At 45.1% G+C, this 27704-nt stretch overlaps 1 protein-coding gene across 5 annotated transcripts in view; it reads right to left on the bottom strand.

Moving 5' to 3' along the window:
* The window catches only part of LOC112220092 (semaphorin-3F), a 94225-nt gene that overhangs the window by 16431 nt on the left and 50090 nt on the right, over window positions 1-27704 (bottom strand). For 3 of the 5 annotated variants that reach the window (XM_024381709.2, XM_024381720.2, XM_024381748.2), the window contains 11 exons: window positions 18596-18756; window positions 15974-16036; window positions 15353-15472; window positions 13673-13762; window positions 11592-11685; window positions 9353-9469; window positions 9052-9191; window positions 5949-6063; window positions 812-881; window positions 518-662; window positions 97-319 (listed from right to left, as the gene is read on the bottom strand). In XM_024381709.2, coding sequence (XP_024237477.1) covers window positions 97-319; window positions 518-662; window positions 812-881; window positions 5949-6063; window positions 9052-9191; window positions 9353-9469; window positions 11592-11685; window positions 13673-13762; window positions 15353-15472; window positions 15974-16036; window positions 18596-18756 — 1338 coding nt within the window. The remainder of the gene's footprint in view (window positions 1-96; window positions 320-517; window positions 663-811; window positions 882-5948; window positions 6064-9051; window positions 9192-9352; window positions 9470-11591; window positions 11686-13672; window positions 13763-15352; window positions 15473-15973; window positions 16037-18595; window positions 18757-27704) is intronic. The other 2 variants (XM_024381728.2, XM_024381737.2) reach the window with 1 other exon arrangement.

The following is a 27704-nucleotide window of genomic DNA, read 5'->3' as shown; positions in this document are numbered from 1 at the left end:
TAACAGAAGGAAATCTGTTTGGCATCCTTGGACATTGTACAAAGAGTGATGTAGGCCTGCTATATTTCACATGAATATAGACTAGTGAGGACTCACCAGTTCCCAGGAACAGCACTTCATAGTTCCCGTCTACCGCGGCCACCTGGTCCACAGTGATGGTGGTGAACTCGTACTCCACGTTGGTCCGGACCACCAGGGGGCGCTTGTGTATTGGGTACACAGCGTTGTACATATTGGGGTGGTTCCGCATGAAGTTGATCACCTCGTCTGGGTAGTCTTTGGTGGACTTCATGTTGGGGGTGAACGTACCACCGGGGCACTGTTGTTGAAAAGGAAACTAGCATTAAAACATTTGCCTCTCACCACAGAAACATCAACAACCACTTAAATTTTGGGTATGAAGGCTGATAATTGTGTCCTGCTTGAAAGACAAATGGTTTCTGTTTGATGTCTAAGTGTCTTTTATGCCACCTTGGTTTGGTATTAACACCCAGGGTCATGGGAGGGTGAGGCTCACCGTCCCAGGCCGAGGGTAGGGGATCTTCCCAGTGTAGGCCACCCACTGGTAGTTGGGCCCCTCCTTGTGGGCAAAGGGTCCATTGAAAACCTGGCGGATGTCAGCCATGGAATAGACACAAACTGCAGAGCCCTTGAACACTGAGCTGTATGGAGAGGGGTGAGATAGACAGCTCAGTGGGTTAAGAACTGAAATAAACCAAAAAGGGACATAATATGACAATGGAGGTATATTTCAATAATTATTCTTAATATTTTGTAATAAAAGTGTCTGAACAGAAGTTTGGCCACTCACCCTGAGACAGAGAAGACTCCGTAGATAACAGGAGTCTTGGTATCCTGCATCGGCTGTATGTAAACATCTCCTAAAAGACAGATACACAGATACAATCAAGTCAGTGCAAAGAGGACAGACTAAAGAAACGTCCTGTTCCACAGCACACTCCTCATCACCGCTAATATTTACAGAGCTCCAGTCACTCCATCAAAAGTTACTCTGTGAAACACCCTTTGCCTTTCACAAAACCTGAACTCCCATCAGAACAGGCAGAACAGCTCTTCTCTTAGGGATCCAAAGGTGTCAAACAGGATGCGCAAATGTACACGTCTCTCCTCTCCTCTTTCAAACTGCAGGGCAGAGGCAAGTCAAGCTTTGTGTTGCTGAAAGAGGTTGTGTGACCGGATAACAGTCATGCAGTGGCTTGATGGAATTGGAGATAAACTAGCAGTGAGGATGGGGTCAAAGCCAAGATGAAAGGAGAAGATGTGGCTAGCCTCCTCCTCCAGGGTTGTACTACTGAATTCCAGTATCCTGCTGTCGGAAACAGGAGGTGTAAGCCCATGGCACATCTCTATAGAGCAACAGGAAATGAACTGAGAGACATCTCCACAGGAACTGTATTATATTATATATTCAGTACTGTATTATACACAATGTAATAAAACACACAAAGAAAATATAAAGAGCTTCAGAGACAACACCTTTGGAAAGTCACCATTCTATCCATGAGTGTATTCTAAGCCCTAGAGGAAGACGGAATCATACCTCACAAGCCTCTGGGGGTCCCAGCAAGAACTCTACCTAAGATTTGGGCAGTTTGTCTCTCCCCACTGGCCTGCTCTCTGACTGGCCCACATTCTCCTCTCACTAAGCCCATCTACCTCACAGAACAGAATTCAAGAGTAAGTGGCCAGCCTGCCAGTGTGTAGTAGGGGAATGTCCATTGGCCAGAGGATAGAGACACTGCATGTCTACACATACCACGCTGTCAAGAACCTGTGAGAACTCTACAACTTGAATTGAAAGCAGTATATGGCATTTAATGGACAATGATCTGACGTATAATACATTCTACAAGTCTTATAGTCACAAATTACTCCTTTTGCGTAGACTGGACACATTTTTATTCACTAGTATTTGCAATGGGACATACTAAAAACAATAGTTGTCCGGTTGACATAGTTCTAACTGTATATACACAACAGAATGACAGTAGAGGTGAGCAGGCCTGGTGAGTCCAGTTGTATGACAGTAGAGGTGAGCAGGCCTGGTGAGTCCAGTTGTATGACAGTAGAGGTGAGCAGGCCTGGTGAGTCCAGTTGTATGACAGTAGAGGTGAGCAGGCCTGGTGAGTCCAGTTGTATGACAGTAGAGGTGAGCAGGCCTGGTGAGTCCAGTTGTATGACAGTAGAGGTGAGCAGGCCTGGTGAGTCCAGTTGTATGACAGTAGAGGTGAGCAGGCCTGGTGAGTCCAGTTGTATGACAGTAGAGGTGAGCAGGCCTGGTGAGTCCAGTTGTATGACAGTAGAGGTGAGCAGGCCTGGTGATTCCAGTTGTATGTGTACGCTCTGAGTGTCACTCAAGGCTCTCTCAGGGGAGAGTCTGAGGTTATGATTTCATTCCCATAGCAAAGGATAAGGAGAGGGACTGAAACAGAGCATATGGTCCTTATTCCTCCTTAACCACCTTTTATCTCTAGACACACACATGCATACACATACGTATGCACACACACACACATACACCCTCCTCCAGAGCCCACAGCTGCTCAAGGCAGAACAGCGGAACGGTCATGGGTTACTACAGACACAGAGAGAAGGGCTGTCAGGGTTGTCATACAACAGATGAGCCCCACCAAGACACACAGCTGTTCCAGTACAGAAAGGGATGAATCAGATAAACTACACGGCAGTCACAAACAGACAGACAACAGGAGCTATCATTAGCTCAATAAATGTACAGCAGTCGGTTGCCCCCCAAAATATTATTATTATAAAGGGGAAAAAGCTACTTGATTGGAAATAGAAATATTCTGACAAGGCAGAGAAGAGTTGCTAACAGGAAGGCTTGTTAAAGTTATTCTCCGGTACATTTGTATACTTTTGAAAGTAGTCACTGAAAATTGCGTACAACGTCACTACATTTCCAAAAGTTTGTGGGCACCTTCTCATCGAACATCTCATTGCAAAATCATGGGCATTGATATGGAGTTGGTCCCCCCTTTGCTGATATAACAGCCTTCAATCTTCTGGGAAGGCTTTCCACTAGTTGTTGGAACATTGCTACGGGGACTTGCTTCCATTCAGCAACAAGAGCATTAGCTGTGGGTGTTCCAATTCATCCCAAAGGTGTTTTCGATGGGGTTGAGGTCAGGGCTCCGTTGCAGGCCGATCTCGACATACCATTTCTGTATGGACCTTACTTTGTTCACAAGGGCATTGTCATTGTATTGTCATTGTCATTGTATGCTGTAGCATTAAGATTTCAATTCACTGGAACTAAGGGGACTAACCCGAACAATGAAAAACAGCCCCAGACCATTATTTGTCTTCCACCAAACTTTACAGTTGGAACTATGCATTCGGGCAGGTAGCATTCTCCTGGCATGCGCCAAACCAAGATTTGTGATTCATCTCTCCAGAGAATGCGTTTCCACTGCTTTCCACCCCTTTAGCCAACGCTTGGCATTGCACATGGTGATCTTAGGCTTGTGTGCAGTTGTTGGGCCATAGACACCCATTTCATGAAGCTCCCGACAAACAGTTATTGTGCTGACGTTGCTTCCAAAGGCAGTTTGGAACTCGGTAGTGAGAGTTGTAACCGAGGACAGATGATTTTTACGCACACGTTGCTTCAGCACACGTTCTGTGAGCTTGTGTGGCCTACCACTTCGCGGCTGAGCCGTTGTTGCCTAGACCTTTCTACTTCACAATAACAGCACTTACAGTGGAACGTGGCAGCTCTAGCAGGGCAGAAATTTGACAAAAACTGACTTGTTGGAAAGGTGACATCCTATGATGGTGCCACGTTGAAAGTCACTGAGCTCTTCAGCCAATGTTTGTCTATGGAGATTGCATGGCTGTGTGCTCGATTTGATATACTTGTTAGCAACGGGTGTGGCTGCAATAGCCAAATACCTTAATTTGAAGGGTGTCTACATAGTGTACGTGCAGATATGTGCACCACGTCATTGCTCTCTTTTCGGTCTGGTGTTGTTGCATGATGTACCTCTTGCTAGCTGTCACTCATATGGCGAGAGGCTAAAGCTCATTGGCTGAACTCAAATTGCTAGGGGGCTAACCAACGTGGGGGAAAGTGTAGGGAAAATGGCACAGCACAGGTTCTAGAAAAACAGTTGCTTTCAAACTCGGGATTCCGTGGCTAATTGAGGTAAGACGGTAATTCTGCTCATAGGTTATTTATGTATGAACTACACATTGACACATCAAGCCCAAATCAGGAGGTTTAAAAAATACTTAGTAGTAGCCACATTTCTGGAGTATGTCTTTAATAAGAGCTATGAATGGAACCAAAACTGCCCTTTCCTCTTTTCTAAAGCAATAAAAACAGAATGTATTTCTGCTGGAGCTTTGACTGATATCGCTCTCTCCCACTCCCCCCTTCTCTTTCTCTTTCAGTCTTTCTTTTTCTTTACCACTCTTGTTCATCTCTCATAAAGTCTTCTCTCTGAAGTTCATGAGCCATATTGTTGATCAAGCTCAAGCTCATGCAATGCACCTCTTAATTTATATCAAACCATACAATCTAAACCTTTATAGCATCTCTTTATTGTATATCTACAACCTATTTTCTTTGGCCTCTTATTTTGACATAGAATACAACCACATGTGCCTGGATAAAGCCTCTACATTGTGTGTTTCAATTTACTGTGTGTAATGTGGATGCAAGTTCTCAGGTAGAGCCAAGTCTTTTTCTCTTTCCAACTGTAAAAACTCTCTGGGTCTTTGGCCTCCCTCGCTAACCACAGTCACACATAATACTGCTCCCAAACAACAAGGCCTAAAGCTGGACTGGAAGGCTCATCAACGTTTTCAATAATGACCCCAATGTCCTCTTTCCCTTACTACAACACTAATAGAGAGAGGGGAAATGTAAGTTAATCTGTTCTCTTTATCCAGGTACTTTTGCAACCAGTCCCGGCTTGCTGCAAAGTTCTTCTTACATCAAGGTAGGCTAAACCCAAATACTTTGGTGGCATGTACGTTTTAGAGATACTCAGAGTACAAATTATCTAGATGGCACATAGATCTTGTTGTCTTGTATTACTGGAGTAATTATACCAGTGCGAAGTACGGTGCTTGCGGTTTGGATATCCTTTCATTTACTTGGGTGAAATGGTCACCATTAACAAAAAAAGCCTTACCATTGTGCCATGGTGTTCAGGTAAGTCCAAGACTAATGCACACACGAGCAGAATTACTCAACCATAACCTAAAAGCAGAGGTCAAATAGAAAGTCACACAAGCTTTTTATTGCTGAGGTTAGGCCTTGAGTAACTGTAGACTCCGTCACAGAACCATCAGAAGCCTCATCATTCCAACGCTCTATCTGGAAGCAGTGAGACAGAGAGAGAGAAAGACATGGTAATGGACCTGACATTCCTGCCTGGCTACCTGATCTGTCTGCCACGAGGCAGCAAGCCCCTCATATCCAGTAAATTACAGGAGGGAAGAGCACCTCTTAATGCACAGCCAGGAAAAAGAAGCCTTTTGTTTGAGACTTCTTGAAGGAAAATAATAAGTACACTACCGGAGTGTGTGCAATTCCCATTACAGCATGCAGTATGGGCCACAGGAGTATTGAGTGTAATGGAAGAGGCTGCCATATGGGACAAGGACTGGGCTGTGTGCAGTGCAGTCAGGCTCTGGGCAGGTGGTGGTATGCAGAGATAAAACTGGTCTGAGATCAGGCTGGATGGATAGTGCAAGCAGGATTATAAAGGACAGGCAACACCAACTAGTTCCTCTAGCTGGTCTGGAGTCAGTTCCATCATAATTTGTGGACTCTATTTGACACAGTATTAATACCAATGGGAAACCTCAAGACATGCCACAGGCTGTCTGGTTCCTCGCTCCTCACGTTAATGTGGATAACGGGTGACACCATATCAAGGGAAGGGAGGAGAACTCACGGAGCTCGTCGAAGTGTGTCTCGATCCCGTCGGCCCCCGGCACTGAACAGATGAGCCGAGCCTTCAGGAAAGTGCTCCACTTGTTGACCAGACAGCAGTGTCCACCGTCATCATTCTGCAGGGAGAAGAAGAGGGAGAGGGAAAGGGAGAGAGAGGGAGAAGCGGAGGGAGAGAGAGAGGGGGAGAGAGAGGAAGAAGTGGAGGGGGAGGGATAAGCGGAGGGAGAGAGAGGGAGAAGCAGAGGGAGAGGGAGAAGCAGAAGGAGAGAATGAGGGAGAAGCAGAGGGAGAGGGAGAATAGGAGAGAGAGGTAGAAGTGGAAGGAGGGAGAGAGAGAGGGAGAAGTGGAGGGAGAGAGAGAGAGAGGGAGAAGGGTATAGAGTGGGAGAAGCGGACAGACAGAGAGAGGGGCAAAACATGGTCTTCGTCACACACACACTCACATCCTCCCACCAAAAATAAACACAGGTGGAGTCACCCACACACACTGTACATATTTAAAAAAGCATCCCGGTTTGGAGAGCGAGCTGGAGAATCGTTGACAATTGGTTAGTTGTGAGGAGATGAGATGGTAAACACTGTCTCCTTTTATTTAGAGCCAAATTCTAGCCCAGTGAGGGAGAGACAAACCCAGTAGATGTGATTTAGAGGCTTCCTCCTCCTTAACCAACACATTCTCCTCAAAGCACATTCCACTTTTATGGGGAAACTACACTGCCGGGTCATACATTAATAAATATTGCTCTAACAAATTGTTTTCACCACATATATCACTGTAATACCCACATGATGGTTGTAGGCCTGTACATACTGCACATGACAGTCTACACATATTTATATGTAATAAGTCCCTAACTGGGATTTGAAATTGTTTTCATACATTTTGTGTTACATTATTTGAGCAAATACGCTGTACATTTGTTCATATATTTGGGTACTAGGAGTGTGTAGAGACAATAAACCGAACAGCATTAAGAGCATCCAGATATGTATAGAAGTGAAAAAGAGAGAACAGCAAAACTGGGGACCAGTGAATGATAGAATGTATCACTGGGGACCAGTGAATGATAGAACAGAAAAACTGGGGACCAGTGAATGATAGAACAGCATAACTGGGGACCAGTGAATGATATAACGTATCACTGGGGACCAGTGAATGATAGAACGTATCACTGGGGACCAGTGAATGATAGAACGTATCACTGGGGACCAGTGAATGATAGAACGTATCACTGGGGACCAGTGAATGATAGAACAGTATCACTGGGGACCAGTGAATGATAGAACAGTATCACTGGGGACCAGTGAATGATAGAACAGTATAACTGGGGACCAGTGAATGATAGAACAGTATCACTGGGGACCAGTGAATGATAGAACAGCATAACTGGGGACCAGTGAATGATAGAACGTATCACTGGGGACCAGTGAATGATAGAACGTATCACTGGGGACCAGTGAATGATAGAACAGTATCACTGGGGACCAGTGAATGATAGAACAGTATCACTGGGGACCAGTGAATGATAGTATCACAGAACAGTGAATGATCACTGGGGACCAGTGAATGATAGAACAGCATCACTGGGGACCAGTGAATGATAGAACGTATCACTGGGGACCAGTGAATGATAGAACGTATCACTGGGGACCAGTGAATGATAGAACAGTATCACTGGGGACCAGTGAATGATAGAACAGTATCACTGGGGACCAGTGAATGATAGAACAGTATCACTGGGGACCAGTGAATGATAGAACAGCATAACTGGGGACCAGTGAATGATAGAACGTATCACTGGGGACCAGTGAATGATAGAACAGTATCACTGGGGACCAGTGAATGATAGAACAGTATCACTGGGGACCAGCGAATGATAGAACAGCATAACTGGGGACCAGTGAATGACAGAACAGCATAACTGGGGACCAGTGAATGATAGAACGTATCACTGGGGACCAGTGAATGATAGAACGTATCACTGGGGACCAGTGAATGACAGAACAGCATAACTGGGGACCAGTGAATGATAGAACGTATCACTGGGGACCAGTGAATGATAGAACGTATCACTGGGGACCAGTGAATGATAGAACGTATCACTGGGGACCAGCGAATGATTTTTTAAATTTTACCTTTATTTAACCAGGCAAGTCAGTTAAGAACAAATTCTTATTTTCAATGACGGCCTAGGAACAGTGGGTTAACTGCCTGTTCAGGGGCAGAACGACAGATTTGTACCTTGTCAGCTCGGGGGTTTGAACTTGCAACCTTCCGGTTCTAGTCCAATGCTCTAACCACTAGGCTACCCTGCCGCCCCATGATAGAACAATACAGAGTGTAGAACCCACTGATTGGGGGATGGGTGTTTGTGTGCAGGGTCATTACCTGATCCACTCAAATAAACAGTTGTGAGCAGCTAAAGATCTGACACATGCACGTACATGCAAGCACACACACACGGTGACTAACTGAATAAACACTATGCTCTCCATGTTTGTAAGGAAAGCCCAGAAAGATGCATCCTAAGCTCCAAGTTGACCCTACAGGGACAAACACATTCCCTGTTATTTGTTTTTGCTGATCCTCTCAATTTGCAGCTTTGGGGGAGAAGGTCAGGGAAATTACCACACGCTGTCTCAAACTCAACTCTGGACCTCAAAGCTAGATTCACTGTGTTTTTTAAATTGTTCCCCTCTAATCAGGGACTGATTTAGACCTGGGACACTAGGTGTGTGCAATTAATGATCAGGTAGAACTGGTTTAGGGGATCTGGCTTTTACCCTGCTGCTCTGTTACCTGAATACCTAATATACTACATCCTTTAATACGTTTTAAGACTACCAGTCGGGAGGTCAGACGATCATAGGGTCGTATGTCAGGGTTCCATCTCAAGGATAGAGACATGTATTGTACACATGGAGGTTAAATAGACATGGATTTTAGCGAGTCAGTGTTAGACAAACATCAGTTCTACAGACAGAGACTGGTTTCTTTCCCTTTCTTAATGAAACTGGGGTATATTTGCTGTGCATGTCACATGTATTGTTATTTGTGAATGTGGTCTCATTATTAGTACAATCCATTCTGAGGCTGTGCTCACCAGGCAGATCCGACCGATGCGGGCCTGGGTCACAGGACTCTGGCCCATCTCAGCAGACTTCTCACGGAAGAAGAAGTACAGCTTGTCGTCATTCCTCTCTGCACTGTCAGGGATGAGCTGCACATGGATGAAGGAAGGGTCTGGGAGAAGGAGAGAGAGAAGGAGAGAAAGATGCGTAGGAGGATATGAAGATCACTGAACATCTGGTTGATATCATTTACAAACTGTTTGCATTTCCTGTTTATTAAAGAGTTGAGGATTTTGTAAACATGAAATATTATTAAAGAAGCCATTTATTTACCGTTTAACCATCTGGAGTTATACTGGTCTGTACGCATCGCGGTCTGCTTCCCAGTACGGAAGATGGCAGAGTCTGTTCCCATGAAGTCAATGTAGACCCCAGCATAGAGTTCACCATCTGAGAGAGAGGGGAGAGGGAAGGACAGAGGGAAAGAGATTCATCCGCTGAGCCAAATACTTTGACTCTTTGATATAAAGCCAGCCACACCCTTGGCATAAAGGACTAAGGCTCTCCTTACACAGAAACCCCCACTACCCAAATAAAACCTTCAGTCCCTGGCAAGACCCCCTGGCGGACCCTAGCACCCAATACTTTAAAATCAAAATCAAACTTTATTTGTCACATGCGCCAAATACAACAGGTGTAGACCTTACAGTGAAATGCTTCCTTACAAGCCCTTAACCAACAATGCAGTTCAAGAAGAGTATTTACCAGATAATAAATAAAGAAGTAACACAATAAAATAACAGTAACAAGGCTATATACAGGGGGTACTGATACCAAGTCAATGTGCATGGGTAAAGGTTAGTCGAGGTAATTTGTACATAGGGGTAGGGGTGAAGTGACTATGCATAGATAATAAACAGCAAGTAGCAGCAGTTTAAAAATAAATGGGGGGGTAAATGTAAATAGTCAGGGGGCCATTTGATTAATTGTTCAGCAGTCTTATGACTTGGGGGTAGTTAAGGAGCCTTTCGGTCCTAGACTTGGCGCTCCGGTACCGCTTGCTGTGTAGGAGCAGAGAGAACAGTCGACGACTTGGGTGACTGAAGTCTTTGAACAATTTTTAGGGCTTTCCCTTACCCATGTCCAGCAAAATATCTTTATACTGTCATCACCAGGGTGTCAATGTCAAAGACATCTTTAGCACACAGTGTGGACAAACTCAGATGAACAGCATACATCATAATACACATAATAAAGATCACGCTGTTTGGCCAAACAGACTAGCCACTACCCAGGATTTTTAAAGTTATGTGAATAAGGCACACACAGGGTAGAAGGACCAGAGTCTTGTTAATCAGTGGGGAGACTGAATTTTGGTCCTCCAGTTGCTGTTTGGGCCTCATATGAGAGCAGGTGTCCCAGCAAGCATTTAGTAGCTACGGGGAGTTCTCAGGGGTGGGGTTAATGGGACAGCAGGGGCTCAGGGCAAAGGCAGCAACAACTATACTACTAGTCTGTAACAGAATTAATTCAATTCTCCAGGTCTTTAATAAGTAAAGTCAACACAGGCCCTGATTTTACAGTATAGAGCGTGTATGATATCTAGGGGTAGGGGTGAGGGGGTAGACCTACATGTGTGACCTTTTAGGGGTCAAAGTAATATCCAGTTCTTATTCCCCGCCATTAGTCACCCATAGCTGATGTTAACTGGTAGAGACTGGGGTTCATTCGTCCTGGTTCCCTGGTTCCCTGGTTCCGCCCTGGTCAGCTGGCAGTGTGCTAACGTGGGAAGGCCGTGCTGACGATTTACACAGACTTTCCCACCCCACAGTCAGGATCAACTTACACTGACTGTCCCACCCCACAGTCAGGATCAATTTACACGGGTGGCAACTGTGAGGTCTGGCCCAGGCAGAATGACCATGAGTGGAGGGTGGAGGACACTCAACTACCTCATGGTTCCTTTTAGAAGATCCACCAACACCAACACCATACCTTACAACATGAAGTTACCACAAACCAAACATGTTGCAATGTGTCATGTGATTGATCTGCATGTATTGGCTAGAAAAGCATATGATTGGATTTCTCATGATAAATGACCACAACAAATCATATGAATATGTTCTTGGTATTTTTCCAATGAAAGTCACAAAGCTACCATGGAAAGGATTGGCTTATTAAAACTGTGAACCCACTGGTCTGTGCCCACAGCTCCTTAAATCCGATTCTTAACAAGGCATGATGCCTTCTCATTTTATCATCAGAGATGAGATCAGCATTGCTCTGCTATCCATCTCATGGAAAATAGGCACAGAATGAAAAATGATACTTTGTCTGCCTGGACAGATGTTAGGCAATACAAACATTTAAAAGTTGCCCCCCCAAAAAAATTGGGATAAAGGAGTAGGCATAAAAGTAGGCGTACACAGGGGACATGGCCTCAGGGACCGTCAGAGTCACGGAGAGAGCCATGGGGACAAACTGGGTGAACTGGAATGGACTGGGACTGGGACATTCCTGGGACATCTCCAGCCATGTGGCCAAGTGTGGCTTGGATGATGATACTCACTGATCAAAGCCGAGACACTGTTGAGCTTTGGGTCGTAGGAGCACTTTCCCTTCCCAGACTCCACTTTTCCCGGCTCCAAATGCCATATGTATTCCTGAAATGGAAAAATCATAAGAAAGAAGTAATAAATTCATAGTGGTCTTCATCATGTCAGTGTGATTCCCTGGTGGAGGGAAAATTGAGGCAGTTCAATATTCTTCCAGTAGGTCCTCTGGGGCCTATAAGGCATTGTGGTTTGTAAAGGATGAAACATAGACTAATGAGAGTGCCTGCATATAGAAAAAAAACAGGATCTCAATCCAACTCTTTTAATTCCTCTCTAGTGCACTAGAATGACTGAGGGCATAATGCGTCAAGGGGCTGTTCTCTGCACAACAATCTCTCATTGGCCAAATGTCTCTCATCCTCTCTTGGTTAAATCTGTATATACAGCCCTACTGCTGCTGAGACCTGTACTTCTGCTCAGCAAAAACATGCCTGGGATGGAGGCTGGATGACTGATGCTCATGACTCCTGGTGTCTCTATACACAGCACTGAAAGGTGATTGGCAGGTATTTGGAGTCGCGGATAGAAAGAGCCAATGGCATGCGATGACATGCCCTGTAGCCTTGCCACAAACCAGAACAAGTAAAATCCCCCAATCCCTCACTCTCCAATCGAGGACTGAGGGGAGCAGAGAGACGAAGACACCTTTGTCCTTGTCCGTCAACACAGGAGAAAGTGCAGCGCTTGCCAACGTTATTCTCAACTGGCTCCTGCGTGCACCCTTATGATATTCCCTCTCACCTTTGATTAAAATCAACCACACATGTAAATCTGAAGGTGTTGGCAGCTCCCTGCTAGAGATGCCAGATGTTAATGAAAATGTGGTCACATGTGCCAAGGGATATTCTCTGAACATGTTTTTAAACCATTATGAAAGATTTTACCCGACAGAGGACTAAGTGTTGCATGCAACACATTCAAACATAATGGCCCTGTCCTTCTAAGGGTTAAGAGTTCCTTCCTGTACTGTGAATGGTGTTGCTCAGCTATGTGGATCTATTATTTCCTTTCTGCTTTAGCAGTTTGTGTTTGTCCTGAACCAACAGGGCTGCAGTGAGAGTGGGTCAGACGTTAACCGTGTGAGATCTGTGGGAGAGGTTGGCCCACATTCCTACAGAGGGAGAGGGCGGCGGGTGGGGGTGGGGGGGGGTGAAGGACTGGAGGGTGGGGTGTTCTGTGTCCTATAACAGGACAATGTAAGGAGGAGAGGAAAGAGATGCATTTATCGACCACAAATGGGCTTATTAGTTAGAAGCACTGTCATACATCAGTCATCGATGGTGTCAGTGTTATACTGTATTAATCCTCAATGAAAGCTCTATATTTGATTGTGTAGTGTATTAACATGTTGTGTGACCTTGTGTAGAAAATCACAAAGTGCTGGACATTCATCTCTCTCATGCATAAGAAGCAGGTGACACAAATAGTGGAGAATCAGTTCAACAGCACACCAAAAGAGTGTGAGAGAGAGAGAGAGAGTGAGTGAGTGAGTGAGTGAGTGAGTGAGTGAGTGAGTGAGTGAGTGAGTGAGTGAGTGAGTGAGTGAGTGAGTGAGTGAGTGAGTGAGCATGAGAAAGAGCGAGTACTCAAAAGATGAGGCTTACACAAAAATTTACAAATGAACAACGAGAGCAACGCACAACAGAAATATGACAGAGGAAACAAAAACAGACAAACATTTGAACAACCAATTTATTTTCTCCAAATGGACAGGGTCTAGAGAAGACATGCTTAGCAGTGAGGAGATCAGCGGTCAACTACACTAGAGACCCAACGCAGTGGGACAATTCAACTGATGATGACAGAAGTGCTTCAAGACACAGAATGAGCACAGACAGAACAGAGGGGTCAGGAGACATGCACAGCCCTCCCCCTACAGAGAGAGAGGGAGAGAGGGGGAGACAGAGTGCACATGGCATGCAAGCTGAGGCCCAGAGTGGGTTGCCAGTGCACTCCCCAGCCCATAGGGGCAAGGCTCAGGGGCAGACAGGCAGAACCGTCCAGGCTAGTGACGGGCACCTGACCCACGTCCCACCTTCAGTCCCAGTGTCTCGAACACAGCGCTGGGTTCGGCCGCGCGGTTAGCCCTCGCTCCAGTCTGGGGCATCTGCAGGTGCATGGCGGCCTAAAACAGGAGACAGCGACACATTCTGGATGTTACGCACCTGCAGTAGGCGGGACCTGACGTGAGCTCAGTAACTCTGTAAACTGGTCTTGGACTGATGTGACTGCATGACTGTTTGAATAATGTCATTCGGACAGCTTGTGAGGAAAATGTATGGATTTCTCATTCTCTACATTCTCTGTGAGATGAATGTTTGCGTAGCTTAACTTCACCAGATGGCACGAACATCAGCAATATCCGTTCTATACCCTGTCGATGAGTCAATACAGTCTCTCACAGCATGGTATATCCACTCAACTCTGGCCTGAGCCGCTGCCAAGAACCAATATTTGGCTTTTCCAGACAATACTAGCTATCATAGCCCCATGTAGGCTACTATCCTTTAGGTTTGTAAAAAGGAAATCACGCCTGAATAATGGCTTAAATGAAAATGAAAGAATCCTGAAATCTGGCAAGCTGTTATCAATTGATCTGCATGTCTTCAGTTACAAAAGCAGGTTCCTGACGTATGAGAAGGAGTGTCCATGTGTGTGTATACATCCACATTAGAAAATGAGCCGATTTCTGGCATTGAGCAGCGTTTCGCCTACTCATGGTTTCCCGTCTGAAAAGCTGTGTGTGTGTGTGTGTGTGTGTGTGTATGGTTGTACTATTTTACATCTCTGCTCCCATACTTAACTCCAGAGAGAGAGAGAGAGCGAGGGCTCACGGGAAGAGACTGACCTGTCTGTTCGATGTGAAGGGAAAATAAAAGCCATCTCATTAATGTACTATAACTAGGACATTTCACTGGCACCCCATAATGGGAGCTGCCATGGCCAATTACCCAACTCCTCACATGGTGAGGACTAGAGGCTGAGCAAAGAGGGAGCAGGCCAACTGAGAGGCACAGGGCTGCTAGAGCTATGAGTGGATGGATGGATGCCCTTTGTTAGTAAGGGTCATATGGATCCATATGCAATAACAGAGGGGTGTGAAGAGGTCTAACTGTGTCCTCTGCGTCAGGCAGAGTCCTCAGAGAGGAGGAAACAGGGAAATATTATTTATCCACAACCCTTTATTTATTCCCTCTTAAATGCCCCAGGAACATTGTTAAGGAACAAGTGTTGAATTTAAAGCAGCAGGGCTGGGGGTATTGGAGAGGGGCAATAAAACAGGGAAGTACTCTGTGGTGGTGATGCCCGGCTCCAGGAAACTCAAGTCTTCCAATTAAGGAGTGAGACTAAACAGACAGCACCGTAACAGTAACGGTAACAGCAACACTGCGCTGGGGACGACAGCTGTGTGCAGGCTGAGACTCCAATGGTTGTCTAGCCATGGGGGCAGGAGATGAAGCTGTGGTATCAGGAGGGGTAGAGGTTTGTGAAGGTAGGAATGAAAGTAGGATTGAGAGAGAGGTAGAGAGAGAAAGAGAGGTGTGGGGATGGAAAGAGAGAGCGAGAGAAAGATGGAAGGGAGGAAGGCTGGGTTAGAGGTGTGGGATGGAGACTAAAATGTCAGAGCAGTAGTCTCCCTCCTTCACCTCTTGACTGTGTACTGTAGCGTAGGGAACACACACCTAGTGTATTCCAAAACTCATGGAGCTCTAACCTGTGCTTTGTGTCCGCGGTTGACGTAGGTACAGACGGGGTTGTAGGCTCCAGTCCCACAGACATACAGGTGGGTCCTGTTCCACGGCTCAATCAGACGGATGAAGTTCCCACACTCGCCCTGCTCGGGGACAAACATAGACAAACAAGAATGGATTATCAACATGAATGATACCCAGATAGAACAAGGTACAGAATGTCAATATTTCAATATACCAGTTTAACGGTCATCTATTTATCCAGACTTAACACCGGCCGAAGGGAGACAGTGAGGCTGGTTGGTCTCCTATGAGCTGTTCAGTGCCAGTCCTGCCCTGTCTGCCTGGCCAGACAGAGGGGAACCAGGCTTTTACAGGGCCAAATGAGATCCACACAGGTGTGTGCCACTAGAATGGTTTCTCTTGAACCCTTTTTCACTAAGCTAAAAACTCACATAAATACTTAGGCTGTATACACCTAGCAATACAGGCACACAAATATAAGTGAGTAAAAAAAATACTTTATAGATGTTCATATGAAGAATGATATATGACTTCATGTTACAGATGGCACAAATCACCTGACCTGAAACATAAATGCTGAATTAGTTGTGTGGAAATGGAGAGTCAACAGAAATACTTACATTGGTGTCCTTTCCACTTAGAAGACACTCAGTCTTCCTCTGCTGGGAGACAGGCCAGTGGAGCTGAAGGCAGGGGAAAACAGAGGTCATTTTATAGCAATAACCCAACCCATCGCACAACCCGTTTAACATCACTGGACTTTATAGCTGTGGGGCTAAACCTGCCACAGGGATATCCAACTACGGTAATATTAGCCGACTAGGAATGGTCATATCTAGATATGTTTTTGTAGTTTTACAACCCTCATCTCCAGAAAATGGTGCAGTCAAATACAAACTGGAGGTGAGCTAATCAAAACATCCAACGCAGGGCAGCGGAACGGAACATATGACCCTCGGGGCCGTTTCTGAGAGCTGAGGTAAATGGTTAGCCTCACCCGGGTTTATAGAGCCTTGGAGAGGAGAGGGGAGGGAAGGGAAGGGAGGAGATGTATTTATTTAATTATTTCACCTTCATTTAACCAGGTAGGCAAGTTGAGAACAAGTTCTCATTTACAATTGCGACCTGGCCAAGATAAAGCAAAGCAGTTTGACACATACAACGACACAGAGTTACACATGGAGTAAAACAAACATACAGTCAATAATACAGTAGAAACAAGTCTATGTACGATGTGAGCAAATGAGGTGAGATAAGGGAGGTAAAGGCAAAAAAAAGGCCATGGTGGCAAAGTAAATACAATATAGCAAGTAAAACACTGGAATGGTAGATTTGCAGTGGAAAAATGTGCAAAGTAGAAATAAAAATAATGGGGTGCAAAGGAGAAAAATAAATAAATAAATAAAATCAAATAAATACAGTAGGGAAAGAGGTAGTTGGGCTAAATTATAGATGGGCTATGTACAGGTGCAGTAATCTGTGAGCTGCTCTGACAGCTGGTGCTTAAAGCTAGTGAGGGAGATAAGTGTTTCCAGTTTCAGAGATTTTTGTAGTTTGTTCCAGTCATTGGCAGCAGAGAACTGGAAGGAGAGGAGGCCAAAGAAATAATTGGTTTTGGGGGTGACCAGAGAGATATACCTGCTGGAGCGCGTGCTACAGGTGGGTGATGCTATGGTGACCAGCGAGCTGAGATAAGGGGGGACTTTGCCTAGTAGATGACATGGAGCCAGTGGGTTTGGCGACGAGTATGAAGCGGCGAGGGCCAGCCAACGAGAGCGGTGGGTAGTATATGGGGCTTTGGTGACAAAACGGATGGCACTGTGATAGACTGCATCCAATTTGTTGAGAAGGGTATTGGAGGCTATTTTGTAAATGACATCGCCGAAGTCGAGGATTGGTAGGATGGTCAGTTTTACAAGGGTATGTTTGGCAGCATGAGTGAAGGATGCTTTGTTGCGAAATAGGAAGCCAATTCTAGATTTAACTTTGGATTGGAAATGTTTGATGTGGGTCTGGAAGGAGAGTAACCAGACACCTAGGTATTTGTAGTTGTCCACGTATTCTAAGTCAGAGCCGTCCAGAGTAATAATGTTGGACAGGCAGATAGTTTTAGGTGCAGGCAGCGATCTGTTGAAGAGCATGCATTTAGTTTTACTTGTATTTAAGAGCAATTGGAGGCCACGGAAGGAGAGTTGTATGGCATTGAAGCTTGCCTGGAGGGTTGTTAACACAGTGTCCAAAGAAGGGCCAGAAGTATACAGAATGGTGTCGTCTGGGTAGAGGTGGATCAGAGACTCACCAGCAGCAAGAGCGACATCATTGATGTATACAGTCGGTCCAAGAATTGAACCCTGTGGCACCCCATAGAGACTGCCAGAGGTCCGGACAGCAGACCCTCCGATTTGACACACTGAACTCTATCAGAGAAGTAGTTGGTGAACCAGGCGAGGCAATTTTATTTTATTTTACCTTTATTTAACCAGGCAAGTCAGTTAAGAACAAATTCTTATTTTCAATGACAGCCTAGGAACAGTGGGTTAACTGCCTGTTCAGGGGCAGAACGACAGATTTGTACCTTGTCAGCTCGGGGGTTTGAACTCGCAACCTTCCGGTTACTAGTCACACGCTCTAACCACTAGGCTACCCTGCCACCCCAATCATTTGAGAAACCAAGGCTGTCGAGTCTGCCGATAAGGATGTGGTGATTGACAGAGTCGAAAGTCTTGGCCACATCAATGAATACGGCTGCACAGTAATGTTTCTTATCGATGATGGTTAAGGTATCGTTTAGGACCTTGAGCGTGGCTGAAGTGCACCCAGCTCTGAAACCAGATTACATAGCAGAGAAGGTATGGTGAGATACGAAATGGTCGGTAATCTGTTTGTTGACTTGGCTTTCGAAGACATTAGAAAGGCAGGGTAGGATAGATATAAGTCTGTAGCAGTTTGGGTCAAGAGTGTGTCCCCCTTTGAAGAGGGGGATGACCGCAGCTGCTTTCCAATCTTTGGGAATCTCAGACGACACGAAAGAGAGGTTGAACAGGCTAGTAATAGGGGTGGCAACAATTTCGGCAGATAGTTTTAGAAAGAAAGGGTCCAGATTGTCTAGCCCGGCTTATTTGTAGTGGTCCAGATTTTGCAGCTCTTTCAGAACATCAGTTGACTGGATTTGGGAGAAGGATGGGGTGACAGGAGGTAAGGGAAGGTGAAGAGGTGAAGCGTTAGTGACTGTAAGGTCTTACAATGAGCGGCTCCTTGTTGATGTCATGGAGGTCCAGGGACAGGATGTGGTCCTTGCTGCCCACGTACATGCGGTCGTGGTCCTCGTCCATACGCAGGATACGATAGTCAGACGTGTTCAGCAGGTAGGCAAAGTGCTGGGCAGTGCCAGTGGACCTCAGCTCTGCAGAGAGAGGGGGGGAACAAGAGAGCAATGTATCCTTTTGGGACAGAAAATAGCTTTACACAAACACAGTAACACACATGCTCAACTGACACATTTCACAAACCACCCCTGTTAGGCATACCGATGTGTGGTTCATATGATGCTTTCAACTAACAGTGTTGAAACCAAACACAGCAGATCAGTGACAAGTGCTAGAGAGGGTCTCATTGTGTTGTTGACATCTTAACACTGTCTAAGAGATGCTCCTTCTAAGAAAAGTCTAATTATTATTGTCTTTCTTCCACATCTCTGTCAAATACTGCCATGGACATCCGCCAAGGATGCTTTTCTCTGGTCATCTGAAGGTCTGAGCTCTGACGAAATGAAGAATGCATTTGACAGACATTCTCAAGGAAACAGAAACAGGACGCTTCCTACAGAACCTTCCATGTGAGACTGGAGTGTTTGTTTGATTTGTTCTCCACGGTTCAGCAGCCATGTACAGACAGGGCAGTGCTGTTTGAGAGGCCCGCCGTCTCTCCACTGCTTGGGTCCTCCACCAAACACAAACACTCTGTGGGACCCTACGGGGTAGGGCTTAGCAGGATGGTACTCATATACTGCTGCTTGACAAACATTGAGGTTTCACTAAATAAGCTGGAAGATCCTGTTAAATGTGTACCTTTATTCTACTTAAACATTTCAGGAGACCACCAACAAACAACAGCTCTACGATGCCACATGTTCATGTACTGTATGTTACTTTTAGTGGTTCAATTGTGGAGATAAAAAACAGTACAGGAAGCATGTAGGTCTAATTAAAGTCGAAGGTGTGCCTGCACATAATCAGAGGAAGATGCTTGGCCATGTCCTCACTCTCTGAGGGTGTCATAGGGAGAGTGGGATATGCCAAAAAACACATTTCAAATTCGCACATTCATATTAATACACACTTATACCTGTGTGAAATAGGACAGATATGAGCAGCCACCTAAAAATGATAATAATAATAATTATTATTAATATTGTTATGTCAACTTATGTCAACAAACAAAATGGTCCTGGTGTATCACAGCTTCAAAGTGAAAACAACACAGCATAGTAAAAATAAGTCAAATGTATCTGCTATTTCAAAAGTGTAAAAAGCAGTTTATTAATATACATGTTTATGCAGGACCTGTTTCAAAACCAGTAACTCTACTCTGGTATGCCTGTCTAAAGCCAAAGCAGGCAAGTGCTGGTTTACATTCAAGTCCCTCTGTTGAACATAGTGAAAACTACATTCCTATGTAACTGTCTGACTGTCTCTCAGGAAGTTGTCTGAATACCAAGACAAGGCGGGAGTCATGCCCATGTCCCCCATCAAACCACAGGACCTTAAAATAAACTCTATCCACAGACATTTCTCAACATACTCACCACTGAATCTGATATTACCAGTCTTTCATACAGGATCTAAATATAACTCTGGGTTACGTCAATAATCAATGATTAATAGCATTAGATTTGCTATATTTATACAGTTTAATTTAATATGTGTGTCAGGCAAGCGTCTGTTTATAGGTCATGTGTGTGATTGACAGCTGTCGGGGACCTACAGTGCCTTTGGAAAATATTCAGACCCTTTGACTTTTTCCACATTACAGCCTTATTCTAAAATGGATTAACTATTATTTTTTTCTCAGCAATCTACACATAATACCCCATAATGACAAAGAGAAAAAATAGTTTAAAAAAACAAACAGAAATACCTCATTTATATAAGTATTCAGACCCTTTGCTATGATACTCAAAATTGAGATGTTTCTACAACTTGATTGGAGTCCACCTGTGGTAAATTCAATTGATTGGACATGATTTGGAAAGGCACACACCTGTCTATATAAAGGTCCCACAGTTGACAGTGAAGGTCAGAGCAAAAACCAAGCCATGAGGTCGAGGGAATTGTCAGTAGAGCTCTGAGACAGGATTGTGACGATGCACAGATCTGGGGAAGGGTACCAAAAAATGTCTGCAGCATTGAAGGTCCCCAGGAACACAGTGGCCTCCATCACTCTTAAATGGAAGATGTTTGGAACCCTCAAGACTCTTCCTAGAGCTGGCCGCCCGGACAAACTGAGCAATCTGTCACTCTGACAGAGCTCCAGAGTTCCTCTGTGGAGATGGGAGAACCTGCCAGAAGGACAACCATTTTGGCAGCATTCCACCAATCAGGCCTCTATGGAACTGGGTGTTACATAACTTTGTTAAATAAATAAATAAAATAAGTATCCATCTTTTTTGTCATTTGTGAACTCAGGTTCCCTTTATCTAGTATTAGGTTTTGGTTGAAGATCTGATATTATTCAGGACCAAAAATATGCAAATAATTTTAGAAAGTCAGAAAGGGGGCAAATACTTTTTCACGGCACTTTATATCACTGGTGATGTGCTACTGAACATGACATTTAACACAGACACATTCCAGGGCAGTTCAAGCCCTTTCTGATCCAGCCTGTCGGCAACAACTCAACGTATGTTGCTTTTCAGAGGCTAGCTGGATGTGACCATCTGTTAGGTGAGGAGGGACTCAGAGAGCTACAGAGCAACAATATACCCTATAGAACACTCCATTTCCAGCTCCAAAACATATGTAATCCAAAAGCATAATCACCTGATAATGTATCAATAATGGAGTGATAATGTACACCAAACAACAAACACTACCACACCAAACATATGGCATTTAAAACATCTATAGCTAGTTGCCATGTGTTTTTTTTCTTCACCAAAACTATAACATAACACATTAAATATCTATAACACTTTAGTATACTGTTATGCATTAGATATGCATATTTAGATAATAACACTGCTCCTTTGTCAGTGAAAAATAGTTATCTAAACAAATACAGAACATTTGCCAGGCTGTGTAGAAAATCCTATTCCATCAGTTCTCATCTGTTCTGGTTAAAGAATGGATCAGAGAGCTTTCTCTTTAGTCTCCCCTAATGCTCCTCCTGTAGCACTGAATTGAAGCGTTACTAAGAGGAGGAATCTACTGTTTCTATACCCGTATTAGAGGCCTTTCTCCTGGGGGTTTGGCATTGAGCTCATTGTAAACCCAACGTGCCACTTCCTGGTGTCTCGTCGAGGGTAAAACAAGAGAAAAAAAGAGTAGGAAATCTGGAAGGAAAAGCACACCAGCCACTGTACATTATCCCCCTCTCCCCTCCCCGTCCATTCTCTCCCTTCCTCTCCTCTCCCATCACATCCTCTCCTCCCTTTAACCCCCTCTACTCTCTCCTCTCCCCCTTCCTTTCCCATCCCATCCCATCCTCTCTCTCCTCTCCTCTCCTCTCCTCTCCTCTCCTCTCCTCTCCTCTCCTCTCCTCTCCTCTCCTCTCCTCTCCTCTCCTCTCTCTCCTCCTCCCTCTCCTCCTCTCCTCTCCTCTCCTCTCCTCTCCTCTCCTCTCCTCTCCTCTCCTCTCCTCTCCTCTCCCCCTTCCTCTCCCATCCCATCCTCTCTCCCCTTCTCCCCTCCTCTCCTCTCACATCCCCTCCGCTCCTCTCCCCTCCTCTCCTCTCCCATCCCCTCCGCTCCTCTCTCCTCCTCTCCCCTCCCCTCCCATCCCCTCCGCTCCACTCTCCTCTTCTCCCCTCCACTCCTCTCTCCTCTTCTCCCCTCCCATCCCCTACACTCCTCTCTCCTCTCCCATCCCCTCCGCTCCTCCCTCCTCCTCTCCCCTCCCCTGCTCGGCCCTCTGCTCAGACAGACAGAGGCACCGGGGAGTGTGCTCATATTAAATGTTGATCCAGGGCTCATAATGGCGGCAGGCTCCGCCACCTGTGGAAACAAACCCAGAAGGCCTGCAAAAGGAATGGGCAAACACCGAGCCACCATCAGAAAGCTAAGGCACACTAAGACAGAAGGGAAAATGTGCTGTGTGCATGATCAAGATGGATGGAGGTTTTTGACTGGGTTACTTCATTAGATGTCATACCATTTGGCAAGAAGGAGGAGAATGAGTTTTGGTCAGGCTTGTAGTGAACAAGGTGCTTCATGCCACAGTTTCTTAAAGATCTGCTTCTATCTATAGCCAATGTCAGGCCTATTACAAGACATGCTTGTGCAGGTTCTCTCTATAATACAGGACAGGTGCATGATCTCTGACAGCAGAGGGAGTGAAGCAGCTGGAACTAGGCCACTGTGCAGACCAAGCCGGGGAGGTTTACTTCATAATGGGCCTCCCAGGATGAACTCTGAGTGCTGTTTGCCAGCTGCATTAGGGCATGACAGCATTCTCACCACATAGACTTAGCCTGGAGATTTGGAGACCTGGTTCAGTCTATTAGAGCAAGATCAACTCTTAAATGAGTCCATTACTAGGTGTAGCTGACTCTGGGGGGTCTGTAGGACACAGAGGGAGCAGAACAATTCCCCCCCGTGGAATGGCAATGCCTCTATTAATGGGAAAAGTGAGACTGCCGATTGCCACTGAAAGAAGCTGATCCATGTACTCTTGATCACTCAAACACACACACATGCACGCAACGAGTGCAAACAGACGTTATTGCCATGAGTAATGGTGTGCAGAGTGGTAGGTGAAACCTCTGTCGCTTGAGCTCAGAACTCTCAGTAAAGTCTTTGGTGGCGGTCCTGTCCATTCTCTCCAGTCTACTGAGCATGGACAATCCTCTCCATACTACGTCCGGATATCTCTAGCTAGTGCTGGCTTACAGAGCCCGTGCCACTTCCTATTACTGAACATTCCATTCTATTAGCATAAAATGTTAGTGGATGTGGCTTGGAGTCATGTAAGAAGACGCCCAAACCCAATGTTTCTTAATGGCATATTCTCTGGCAGATGCTCCAAATCCCACCTTAACCACACTGCTAAACGTATGCCTAACCCTGACATTAAATTAACACCAAAAAGCTATTTTCTTTAGCCAATTTGGACTTTGTGGCTGTGGTATTTAGTGAAAACCGCCAGAGAGCCAGCAGAGCCGTGTTTCTGCTGGCTAGGGGAGGAAGGCACAAATCAAAGGCAGATCTCAGAAGTTCGACAGTCAAACAGGGCCATCCATTCCACCTCCTGAGAGAATACTTGGCAACTGACGATGATCTCCCATGGCTGCAGGCACGCATGCTACAACATATCTCCCCTTCTTCAATGAATTGCCCATGGGTCCAGTTTACTTTGAAAATGTATGTTTGAGCATGATAATGTTGAGTTCAAGGGTGTATATTCTTGATATCCACTGGGTATACTGCACATCTATATTTCAACGCAAAAATGATTAACATAGGTTAATGCTGTCTTATATCAAATAATGCACAATCCACTGTAGTATGAAATAACTAAAGGAAGAAGGATTTTGTAGATTTGTATTGTAGACTGTATTAATGAATCATGTTTTGTGGTGGGCTCAGAAACATGAGCACTTCCTCTCATTAAGGAAAGATTACTGCATGATTTAAGCGTACCCGTCTCAACCCATATTAACTCTCCTGGCGAATCTACAAGTCGAATAAGGCGAATGACTGAATAATGGAAAACATTTGTATGTTTAAACATAACACAGGGGGGAAAGCATCCTCCAGGCACCTGACTGTGCAGCTCACATTAGCTACATCAGCCTGATGTGGGTGTTCCACCCGGCTACATATTTCTCTGGTTTGAAACTGGGTACATTAAAAGTGTGCGCTCTGCCAAAGAAAGATGGAGCATAGCATGTTACTGCATGAATCCTGCCTGTGTCTCTGCGGGGCCTGGAAGAAGAGGAGGGTGGAGGGGTCATGGGTTGAGGGGCTGAATAGTTACATTAAATTTGTCTATTTGAGACTGTGGCGGAAATTGCAAAGAGGTTAGGCTCTAAACCACCACCATAATTTTTTCATCATTAGAGTTATAGTGAAGACAAGAATACAAGCAGTGCCATCAGTTTATCCTGTTACATTGATTGGGGCGTATTTATTGCAAAGCAAACAATGCGGTTTGGATAAACTGACACATGCCAATGCTTTATGGCTATGCAATAAAGTATAGAGACAAATATTCTGTGAGCTTGTTATGGGTGATCACAAAGAGCCTGTAGCCTACGATTACAGCCAGAGCCCCTCGGAGCGAGGCAAAGCTAGGTATGTGACTTCACACACACTGGAGTGGCAGGAGTGATAATGGCCGTGTTTAAGAGGGGCTGGGAGAAATGGCATGCTCACCCACATGAAAGGAGGTGCACGTCAGAAACCCGGGCATAATCATTTGAAAGCTGTCAACGTAGTGAAGAAAAATGTGGTCATTGCTTCCCTACGCCCACTCCGTTCCAGTGATGGGATCTCAAACCCTATAGATTTAGGACCTAAGGAAAAACCTATCACCAATAGGAGGACAGAATGATGTTGGCAGCTCCATCCCCTTTTTACGAGGTGCAGTAATGTGTCAACCAGGCAACGGTGCCACAGGTTTAAAAGCTTTGCCCGTCATCCAATACCTTATGGAAGTCCTAATCAGACCTTCTCATTAACGCCTGTGTTACTCTTTTCTACCTGCCATATTTAGGAAGTGTCTTCTGCCTGTAGCCCTGTACACAGTAAGAAAGGCTCATTTGTTCTTAGGCAGACTCAATATCATTGGTTGGTTAGACCTGCCAGCGGTATGATGGACCTGGGGATGGTCTCAGAGCTCAGGCTCTACTATCTGGAGATCAGAGCTACAATCATTCACTGTCATTCTGTCCTTGTCTTGTTCTCCTCCATGGTACTACTGTAAACATGCTTCAACTAGTTTGCGGACACATATGAGAAAATGCTGCCTCCAGTGTTTTGGTTGATTTATCATCTAGTGATAGATGTATCTAATCACTAAAGACACTAAAATAATATGAGAGAAGCTTTGTATCTTATCAGAGTTTTTCCAGAAGAGCTAATCAGCTGTTAGTGGCCCAGCTTGTGTTTAACTTTAGAAATGCAGTGTGATATTTAGCGGTTGGGCTTGAATGAATTTGCACGTTCGTCGTATGAAGGAGACCAAGGTGCAGCGTGGTATGCGTACATTCTCTTTATTAAAAGAATGAACACCGAACAAACTAACAAAATAACAAACTAACCGTGATGCTATACAATATAGTGCTGACAGGCAACTACACATAGACAAGATCCCACATCAGAAAGTGGGGAAAAAGGCCTGCCTAAATATGATCCCCAATCAGAGACAACGATAAACAGCTGTCTCTGATTGGGAACCATAACAGGCCAACATAGATATACAAAAACCCCTAGACCTACAAAAATCCTAGACATACGAAAACCCTAGACATACAAAATACTAGAGTACCCACCCTAGTCACACCCTGACCTAAGCAAAATATATAGAAAACAGAGATATCTAAGGTCAGGGCGTGACACTCGCAATTAGTGTCAGGACAAAGCAGCAAAAGCACATGTGCACACTGCACAGTAAACACTCTGAAAGACACCACAAAGTTACTCTGAGAGGGCTCTCTGAGTACTGTATGCAACCTGGTCCTAGCAGGGTGTGTTGCCACCATAACCATAACGGTGGAGAATCCGGTATATTTCCACAGATATGGCCCATCTCCAGATACCTGCATGTCTTAGACAGGTTGTTATTTCTCGGCTCTGAAAATCTGACACAGCTTTCACAACGGTGACTTCCTGTAGTGGGAAGATAAAGGGCCAGATGGTATGACTGTAACTGAGCAGTATGACAGGTGACATGAACTGGATGTGTCCCCACTGCCACTTCACAGCAGTAGGGTCCTCATTATATACAGTCCCCTGTATTAGAGCTAGCTGCTCCACTGGCGTGGATCTCCAGCACACTGGTACAAGGTTATGTCTGACACCACCACTGACATCCCTTCAGTCCCAGCTTGCACACAGGGGAGAGCCTCTTCTAATCAGCAGCCCGGAGCGACCAGCGTCCTACAGCTAGCGTCCTCTTTGATTTACCTTCAACAGCTCCTTTCAACACGATTTGTCTTCATGTCAAAGATTAACAGGAGTTGTTTGGATTTGCGTTGGCTGCACGCATCAAAGCCCGAGGAGAGGTGACACAATGTTAAAAGAATGCCTGTGTGATTGCTGGAGGTTGGTCCTGTAGAGTACAGTGTGTACGAGTAGCTGTGCAGCTGCATTTAATGAAAATAAATGATGAGGGCATGGAGCATGGAAAAACAGCACCTGCTGCTTCTAGAACAACACTGAGAGGTAAAGAAAAATGTACAGGGTCAGAGGGGCTGGCGGTGTCAGATCAGATAGCAAATATGAATCACCAGATAAGAGAAATACAAGAGCACGGCTTCACGATTATAATGAGGAGATATGATCAGACTTCCTTAGAGATGCCTACGCGCCCCATGGAGGGGGGGTGGTAACCTGGCATATTTGTCTCTCAGTGGAGTGGTTACGCTTCCCTACATGTCTTAGTGTAGAGACAGCCCAACGCCTTGATGCCGAGAGGGGGGCTAACAAATAGAGACTTGACAGCATGCCTATACCCTGTGCTGTGTATGTTACCAAACTGCTACCTCTTACACTTACAGCCACTATCATAAACTTTTTGATTTTATCTTCCAAGCTTAAAATATTATTACTGTAGTAGCCTACATGGATAGCAATGCTTGTCTTCCTTTATAGCGTCTCCTGTAGGAAACATACCTGTATATTCAGCAAGAAAGACATGCTAGAAAAAGAGACCCCTATAAGCAAATAATCAGGTGTAATGGATTTTGCAACTTCAAAAGTTACCTACTATCAGCCCACCCCATCCAGTCCACCCCATCTGCTGGCTCACAATAAAGCATTCCTGCCCAGGTATTCACAACATGCTGTTGATAGTCCATTGCGGTAAGCTCCCTTTTTATGAAATAGGTGTGTCCCAGCACTGCTCAAGAATGTCTCAAACCATGGTGTGTGTGTGTGTGTGTGTGTGTGTGTGTGTGTGTGTGTGTGTGTGTGT

This window comes from Oncorhynchus tshawytscha, linkage group LG02, assembly GCF_018296145.1.
Source record: "Oncorhynchus tshawytscha isolate Ot180627B linkage group LG02, Otsh_v2.0, whole genome shotgun sequence".
Taxonomy (NCBI): Eukaryota; Metazoa; Chordata; class Actinopteri; order Salmoniformes; family Salmonidae; genus Oncorhynchus; species Oncorhynchus tshawytscha.
Note: the sequence above shows the minus strand (reverse complement) of the source record. Positions and strands in the feature narration are given on the sequence as shown.